This window comes from Drosophila willistoni (assembly GCF_018902025.1).
Source record: "Drosophila willistoni isolate 14030-0811.24 chromosome 2L unlocalized genomic scaffold, UCI_dwil_1.1 Seg168, whole genome shotgun sequence".
NCBI lineage: Eukaryota > Metazoa > Arthropoda > Insecta > Diptera > Drosophilidae > Drosophila > Drosophila willistoni.
In genome coordinates this window covers 7,413,836-7,423,363 of record NW_025814047.1, presented here as the reverse complement: position 1 = coordinate 7,423,363, position 9,528 = coordinate 7,413,836, and the positions used below count along the sequence as shown (strand labels likewise).

The 9,528-nt window shown below is 35.0% G+C and overlaps 1 protein-coding gene across 2 annotated transcripts; it reads left to right on the top strand.

Annotated features, from left to right (window-relative positions):
* Positions 1–712: 712 nt before the first annotated feature.
* On the top strand, positions 713–2,085 carry LOC111519608 (angiopoietin-2-like). 2 transcript variants are annotated; one of them, XM_023181214.2, is made up of 3 exons: positions 713–846; positions 901–1,044; positions 1,108–2,085. In XM_023181214.2, the coding sequence occupies exons 2-3, from the start codon at positions 970–972 to the stop codon at positions 2,029–2,031; spliced, it is 999 nt and encodes a 332-aa protein (XP_023036982.1). In that variant the 5' UTR covers positions 713–846; positions 901–969; the 3' UTR covers positions 2,032–2,085. The 2 variants fall into 2 exon arrangements, with proteins under 2 accessions (XP_023036982.1, XP_046865570.1); XM_047009614.1 differs by having other exon boundaries at positions 894–1,044.
* Positions 2,086–9,528: the final 7,443 nt, after the last annotated feature.

Sequence of the window (9,528 nt, the reverse complement as noted above, 5' to 3'; positions counted from 1 at the left end):
TTTTTGGTTGCAGCAATTAATAAATTTCTTTTTCTCGCTGCGCTTTGCAAACAGTCTGCCTCTGGCGGTGTAAAATCAGCTGTTAAGAGATGGTGGATGGTGCCAATGGGAATCACTATTTCACATCCACCGTAAATCCCAACCGTTCCCCTCAGATGGATCGAGTGGGAATCGGGCCTAACGAATGGAATATCGAAATAAATACTATCGGTAATCGATTTATCTAAGGCCAGATTCCCACACCATCTGCGGGGAACAGTTGGGATTAGCACTGGATGTGAAACACCGATTCCCACGACAGCTGATTTCACAGCTACCACTTATTTCAAAGTGCAGCGAGAATTTAAAAATTCTTAATTTCTGCAATTGTTTTAACATAAATATTGTTTTAATATCAATATTTAGTATCGTATATATTTTATTTTTTTTTTCTGTAAATGCAAATTAATTTAGAATAATGGAGAAAAGCTAAGATAACCAATTTGCTGGTTGCAGAATAACCAATCAATTACTGAAAAAATTTCTCATTAAGTGTGATTCACTAGAAAGCCAAGAAGATGCGAACTAAAGTCTGCCCACCACTGATGGCATAAAATAATACTATCGACAGTGATGGTCAAACGTCGATGGTTTCGAAAAATGCACAACCACCGACTTATCGATAATATCATCGAAGTTTGTTCCAGCTCTACGTTAGTCAGCATTTTATGACGGGTAAGAAACTTTCAGATACGTGAAAATCTACCTAAATTTAGTCGCAAACGAGAACAACAAATTGCCGTAATAAAACGAGGATTAGCAATTTGCAATCAAGGGCCTAAGAAGAACATCTGTACGTCTGAACAGGTAAATAATTAATATTTGCTAAGGATATATAAGACATACTCTCCCAGCAAACAGGACAGTCCAAAGTTAGTTGGTCACAACTGCGCACACGGTACTTGCTCAATTTTTAACTATCAAGACAAAATGGATGAGGACGGCTTAGTGGATCTGGAGTTGCTTAGTCAGGACAGTCCCTCGGAAGGGTCTGAGACCAATGCGGTAAGTACACAAAGAAAGCAGTAGGTTGAGAGCGTTCAACTAATTATCGAGTCTTGATTTCAGACAACAGAAGGATTTGAGGTGCTATCTACTGAGAGCAATGAAAATAACTACCAAAAAGTGAAATCAATATTGGATAAAGCCTCGAAAATAATCAAGTCGAAGGATAATCAAATTGATAATCTTATCACGGCCTTAAATAAAAGCCCAGATCTGAAAAAAATCTTAGAAAACAGCCCCAGAGACCTGTCAGATACAGAAAAAATTACATCTGATCAACTTCAAGTGACAACTGCTCTCTTAGATTCCGCGATTTTGCTAGTAAAGAGCCTTGAAGCTCAAAATCATGAATTTAAGGACCGATTGGAGGAGCTAAGTAATATTAAGGATGAACTCAATCAAGCTAAGGTTCTTCTGGAAATGTCCGAAGAAAAAGTGGAAAATCTTGAAATTGAAAAACAAGAAGCAGAGGAGCTATTGGCAGCGAAAGACGAAGTCATTAAAAATTACGAGTCGAGAATTAAAAGATTTAAAATTGATCCCGAAGACCAAGATAAAGTGGAGCACCCCACAAAAGAAGTAGTAAGGATCGCTGGTTTTCCTCCCAAGGTGTTCGAGGTGGAAAATAATGTAGCTGGGCCTGGATGGAAAATTATACGTCGTTTTACAAATAAAACCGGAACACTTAAACTCGAATTTGATGTTTGTGAAGACTTTTTGGCTGATTTGACCAATGAGAAGCGACATCAGCTTTACGTTTACTTGGTTGATAAGGATGAAAACACTTCATATGCTCTTTATGATAACTTTGCTCTTCATCCATGGTCTGAAATTATTCACAATTGGTTAATTAAATCTATGGATCTTCTTGAAACCTCAATGAATCTATATGGTAACTTTGAAGGAAAAACACTGCAGAGTTTAGATCAAAGTTTCATTCATGACTGCAAATTATACCAACTGATGATAAAGGAAAAACAAAAATAAATGTAATTCCAATAATTTTTCTTCCAAAAGAGTCAATAAAAATGTTAATTGAACTTAAAAAATTTGCTTATTGTGGAATATTTGTTATTACGGGTGACAAGAGAAGTTACCGGATGGGGTTGGGTATACAGGATGCCAATGTATGTAGTATGTCAAATTTCGTGTAAGGATATTAGCAGTTTCTGAAATACAACTGGTGTTTAAAATTAAATGATTAGAACCATCTACAGTTCGATTTACCTTCCTTGAATTCGATGTACACATGGAAACTTGCTCATCGGCAAACCAAAATTAACTTGCTTCTCCTCCTTAGTTCCTGAAAGTATGCCCCAGTTTTCAAAATTAAAATGGGGTTTCACCCAAAAACGTCCTGAAACAAAAAAATGGGGAAAAGGTATATACTTAGTTTAGCCACTTTGTCAATCAATGGGAATTTGAAAATAAGTTTAAGAAGAAAAAGAATTCATGTTGTTTTGGCTAAGAAGAATAAGCAATACATCGTAAGATATGATTATCTTTTTTTTATCCAACATAAATTATGATAATCTACTTATGTAGTCTTTCATCTAATTTACTTATTCATCAAAATTCAAGATCGTACGAACATTTTAAGAACTAGAGCTGAGTTTAGAATCGGGACTAATCCTAATCCAAATAAGTAAACAAAAGTGGAAAAACTTAGTGCAACCAATGCATTTTGCTCTGTAATCCTTTCTGTAACAATTAAGAATTAGTTTAGTACCTACCTATAGCAGACCTCTTACTTAGTGGGGAAAACTCAGCAGGTTTGTGCATTCTTTACTTCCTCCCCACTACCTGAACAGTTTACTGGTTATTTAGTTTCGGTGTTCGTAGAATCTAGATTGGTCTCGGCATTTACTTAAAATATCAATATAACATAGCAAGAATTTGACCAATATTTAAATTTCTCCTTAAATAGGCCAAGATTCGGTATGTAGACTGATTATACCAAGCACCCATTGGGTATTAAATTAAAGTAGCAAACATGTGTAAAAGACGGATAAGGAAGTCTGTCCCTTTGAGTTATCAGTAAAAACGTTTTGGTCGGTGGTCATTCTTACGTGAGCGCGATATACAAATATTGATATTATAAATTAAAAACAATTGCATTACTTAGTTTATGGTATACCGACGAGACGACTTACTTACTTCACTTCATATATGGTGAGAGTCTCCTTGAAGTGATAAATGATTAAAGGAAACGCTCAAAGTGCTCTACTTAGTTAAATGCAATTAACTAAAACTACAATAATTTCTAATTGTTTTTTATTTTATCTTAATTATTCCTCCACCCAGTATAACTGTTTGTCAGAAGGGCTACAAGCCAGCCCATATATTTTTGAGAGCTATGCAGATCCATGTCGATAAGGTCGATGTGCCTTTTAGAGTTAATGCTGATGCTTCTTTCTGTTGGGTCTTTACCGGCAGAGGCTGGGCAGAGAAAAATGTCACTTTTGCGAGTCGACGAACACAAATATTTGTGTTTCAAGTTTTATAAAGGATCTTAAACGACCTTTGTAGATAGAGGGACGTATTTCTTACCGATCTACGGAGAAAGGAGGAAAAAGGTCGACTTATTCAGGAAACAATAACGCTTTATGACTAACTTAATCCTCTTTAAAAATTGAAAACTATCGATAGTGATTACCCAACATCAATGTATCGATAGTACCATTGATGTTTGTTCCGACTCTACCATTCAATCCATTTTTATAGCATACACCCATAGGGTGAAATGGTATATTAAAGTCGCCAAAATGTATGTAACAGGCAGAAGGAAGCATCTCCGACCCCACAAAATATATATATTCTTGATCAGGATCAACAACCGAGTCGATCTAGCCATGTCCGTCCCTCCGTCCGTATGAACACCTAGATCTCGGAGACTATAAGAGCTAGAGCCACCAAATTTGGTATGCAGTCTCGTGTAGTATGTACAGTATTCGAGTTTGTTTCAAATTTTTGCCACGCCTCCTTCCGCCCCCGGAATTTACAAAAAACAGATTTTCTTAAAAACTTTGTAAGCTACCGACATTAAATTTGGTATGTAAGCTAGCTTAATCGACGCGCTCTTGCAATTTTTTGACCATCGCGATCAAATTTGGCAGACTAATAAATCTTATCTATTTCTATCAAACTACCAAATTTGATTGAAATCGGCCTAGAAACATGCAAAATATACGTATGAACGTATTTTGCTACGCGATCCATAAGGGCAGAATTGGCCGTTGGCTAGTGACGGCGCTAGAGTGCTCGTGTCTTTGTAGAGTAAGCGAGATAGCATATGGTATATGTTATGTTAAAACAATTTAATAGACATACATTTGGTTTTCGAAATTTTAAATATTTGTTTCACCTGGTGTATGGTATACCCAAGTCGGCGAGACGACTTACTTACTTCATTCAAATATAGTTCGCAACATGACAAGAAAAGTACCCCCTTATTTGATTATAATAAGAATGAAACAATTAGTCAAAGTGCAACATGTGAGAAGAATTGATGCATGGTATGTCCCAGTCGTTGCGACGACTTATTTTCTGTTATTTAATATTATAATTTTAAAAAATCGCGAGTGAAACACTTGTACAAAATATACCTAGACATGTACCTATATAAAAATATCAACAGGTACAATATATGCATATAGAAACGTATATAAAGAAACAAGAAATCATCAATTGATTGAACAGGTTTCTTGTGCGTAAAAAGCTTCGTCCCGGTCCAGCAAGAAATGAATTGTTTAGTTTGTGTTTAGAACTCGATGCAGATATTACTGATCAAGCGGTTTTCAATCATTAAAAAAACAACGCGTTAGCCATTCAAAAAGAATTCAACAAATTATGGCGACGTCATCTCCAGCGACCAACTCGGCTATGCCGGAGAGGGATGTCAAGCTGAATTATGTTCAAAAGTGTTGGAGTTACCGCAATTATTTGGTTGTCGAACCCATTATCTTCTTGTTCTTCACGGCAACGCTTTTGAATTTTTGGGTCTTATCCGATTTCCACTTCGAAAAGGCTTGTCGAGCAAATCTTGGCTATAGTAAAAGCGTTTGCGACGATAGGAAAAAAACGTACAGTATTTTTCTTAATCCCTGTAGGGGTATGAAATTTGAAAATATCACAGAAGGATTCGATCCAGATCAGAAGTGGTCCTCTACATATACCGTTTGCAAGGCGGCACACGATACGCGAAATCTGTACAACAGATTTAAAGACGAACGTCCCATCGGTAAAACTGGTTTTGTTCTAATCTTTTGTTTTTATTAATACATTAGATTAGATGAGAAACGTGTTTTTATAACATTTTCATTTCTCAATATTTTTGTAGGTGATATATTTCCACTGCTTCTTCTACTAATGGTGGGAGGATGGGCTGATCGTTATAATAAACACAAAGTCTGCATGATTATTCCATTTGTGGGATCAGCTTTAGGATTTCTATGTAAGTGCCTAGTAGAAGACTGCATGAATGCATTCAAAACTTATATTCGAATACAAAAATTAAAATGAATGATTGAGTATAACGAATGAAATGCCTTGGTATAATTACAATATATTATTTAACAAGTTTTAACACCTCAAAGTACTCAGTACTCATGTCAGCAGTCCCTACAGTTGAGCATTAAATGAATGAATAAGTTTGATTTCAATTAAAGTTTTATTCAAATGTTCACTTGAATACAGCACATTAAAGTAAGTGTAAAGTCAAATTACAATTGTCTTTCAGGTGAATTAATATCTGCTTTTTACATGGATTCATTGCCATTACAATGGGGGGCTTATCTCCAAATAATTGTGCCAGCTCTTTTTGGAGGTTCTACCGTTCATCTAATGGCCGTTTACAGTTATGTCACAATTGTCATACCGAAACGGGATCGACTTTTACGATTCGGTATCATTGCTATATTCGTAAAGGCAATATCATTCCTGGGACAACCGATTAGAGTGCACCTCTTTTTAAACTTTGGCTTTATACGTAAGTAAAGCTGTCTAACAAAACGAATGGACAATTTTTCATTCATTCACAATTCATTTCTCTTGCAGCATTGTTTGCCATGGCTGTTGCAACCCAAATAATAGCCATAGTCTATATTATATTTGTTATGCAGGAAATTAAGTCGACATCAGATGCACCAATTGAATCATCTCATCAGAGTCAAGGGAAAAAAGTACTGCGGCATTCCTCTTTCTTTGACTTCTTTGATCCAGCTCTAGCAATCGATTGCATCAAGTTGCCATTCGTAAAGCGTCCAAATCATGGACGAATGCTTTTGATCTTATTGATTTGTAGTTACTTTCTGACCGTGGGCACATCGGCTGAAAGTAGATATATCTATACGTTTGCACGGAAGCCTCATTTCGATTTCTTTGAATTCGGCTCCTTTTTCGATATATATAGATGGGCCCCTTATGTGGGCATCTTTATTGGTGCCGTCATCTTGAGTAAATTACTAAAATTCGCGGATTGCACAATTGGTTTGATCGCCGCCTTATCGGTAGCAAGCTCCCGGCTTATATTGGTAATATCCACTCGTATAGATCCACATATATAGATTATATAAGTGTGGTGCTATTTCAGATCTTTGCCAACGATCTGGTCTCAGTTAACATCGGTGCTGTGGTGGACTTGTTTTCCAGTTTACGACCACTTGCAATTAATGCCATGGGATCCAGCATTGTGGCAGGCAACGAACTGGGTAAGTTAAAAGAGATACCCTACCCGATAATTTCTTAAATCAATATATTTTCCCTATCAGGTAAATTGTTTGCCATATTTGGCATAGTTGATACCTTTGGAAAATTGATTTTTCCGCCAATTTTGAAGGCGATTAGCACCATTTCTTATGTTGAAAAAAATCAATGGCCTTATTTCCTATTCAGTGAGATTTTCCATTGGCCAAATGTTCTAATTTTTATGTAAGTCTCATGATACATCAAGGTTTGATCAAATAATTAAATTGAATCGTTTTTTTTTTTAGCATTTGTTACATTTTTATCCGACGTCGACGTCATACTCCAAATACTTTCGTGGAAATGGAACAAAAAAATTATGCAAATGAAATCACTAGACTATAAACTGAATAGATACTTATATTTTGGGAAATTTTCAAATCAAGTGGAAAGAAAATAAACCAAAGGCTGTTTAAATCGTATCCAATTTAGCAACTTAATCTAAACATGGTTGGCGATTTGAGGAAACTTGGTTTCAGACTTTTCGTGTTTTAAGTTTAAGTCCGAGGCTTTACAAATGAACCGAAGTCCGACAAGTTTTTATCCGTTTTAGTTTGCTGGTATACTAAATAAAAGAGCTTCTTAAGGAAGTTTTAATCAAAATGTCTTACAAGTTTTTGTGGGAAATTCTGTAATTTCCATAACGTTACTAAAAATTCTAGAATGGCGTTTGTAAAAACTTAATTAATTGAACAACATGTTAACTAAACTTATTCCTTTTTGATTCAAGCACTTGTTCACTTAGTCACTCAGTTGATCAATGACTCAGTGAGTATATAAAGTTCAAGGTCGAAGTGAAAAAATAAATTGTTCATATACATATATTGAAAGTAGCACTTTGTGTATGGTATACCAAAGTCGGTGCGACCACTTCTTACCTTATTTAATTTATTTTTACATTTTTATTTCATTTAACTAAATTGTAAAAAATACTTGTGCATGTTTCTGTAAAACATACACAATTCTAATTAAATGCTAATTGATCCAAAGTATGCATTTAATTAATTAATTTACTCTGTATGTGTATGTGTATGTATGTGAGAGTGTCAGTTCAGGGAGGAAGTCTTTATTATTAATTGGACAACATGTAACAGACAAATAGATAAATTATTTAGCATAAACAAAAGTATATCATAGCTTTGGATGTTTAATGTTGTGCAAAACAAGAATTTATAGCAGTGATGAAGAATAGCTAAAATTAGTTAAAAGTTAAATTATTTAAATGTTTAACTTAACAGATTCAAGTCCTACTCGATAATAAATTATCGAAATTCTAAGGACATTGACAAATACGATCAGTTCTTCTCGTCGAATTTTGAATCATAGTATAAGAAACGATTTCGATGCACCACAAGTGATAACTATTCTAAAATCTGAAGACGAAAGTTATATGTATTCTATATAAGGGCACTTCCGTCATGTCGCTACGGACGTTCGTACACATTCAGAGTAAAACAAAAGTAAGAACACGAACTTTATTTATTACTCAAGAGAACATAAGCTTTAGGGGATTTTTTTTTTTTTTCAATTTTGTAGTTTTTTTTAAGGCCATTAGCATAAGGAAGGATTTTAGCAAAACTAGAGAAATTTTCAATTAACAAAATGTATTTAAGGATCATCCTTGAATGGCAATTTGAAAACATTTTTCTTTGGTATACAAATCTTTGCTTAAAAAGAAAGAGAGAGAACGTGAACGTGTGAGAGAGAACGATCCAGAACTGATGACGAACGGATGAAAGGTGACGAGAGTTAGTTTTTGCACGTCGAACAAGAGGTATGTGTGGTCTTGGGTCATAGTCAAGGATGCAAGATTAAGTCGGGTGCTAAATTCGGGCGCTATATGTTAGTGGAGTGCCAAAGTCGGAGGCTACAAGTCGAGCGCCAAAGTCGCGTAAGAAAAGTCGAAGCGTCATAGACGGACGCCATAGTCGGACCGAACCAAACGGCGATTGTAATTAAACACTTTTTAAGTTCTCTTCATCTCTGGGTCTCTTTATTTTTGTCACAATGTAAACAAATCTTCTTTTTCCATGTCAAAACGAACTTAAAAAACCGAAAATCGGCCAAACTTGAGGTTGCATTAAAGTCCAGATTTCTTTTTCTTTTTTTTTTTAGAAAAAAAAGTTCATAAAAGTGCTCAAATAAAAAGAATTCTGATTTAGTGGTAAAATGCATTCGATGTGCATACATAAAATATAAAAATTTTAAAATATTTTTTTCCGTTTTAATTTCTTGCTCTTGGTTGACATTTCGGCGGGAATGCCCATATATAAAGTTATATTACATATACTTCGGAATTTGATTGGAAAATGTTATAAACCATTTCACCCAATAAGAGCTCATTAGAGGAGGCATTTTGAAAAAAGAATACTAAAAGAAAGTCCTAAATGTAAATGAAAAATCTTAAAACTAGTTTCATTTAAATTCTGACGAACTTCTATTGGACCTTTAAGTGCTTGAAATACTTTTGATTACTCTCCGCTACATTCAAAGCAAATAAATCCCATTTGAATCTCATCTATTAAATGATTCGATTTATTTCTGACGGGAAACTTAAAAATAATAGTAAACTTATACAACTTTACTTTTGTTTTTTGTCGCTTTAAAATCTCGCCGAACACGAGTCTGGCTTATTTATCCTTTTATACAGAAATAAAAAAACTGCCAACAAGGTTGCCTTCTAGCCGTTAGCCATTTGCCTGATGCTTCTGTTTCTGCTTCTGCTGGCGCTTTGCTGCCATT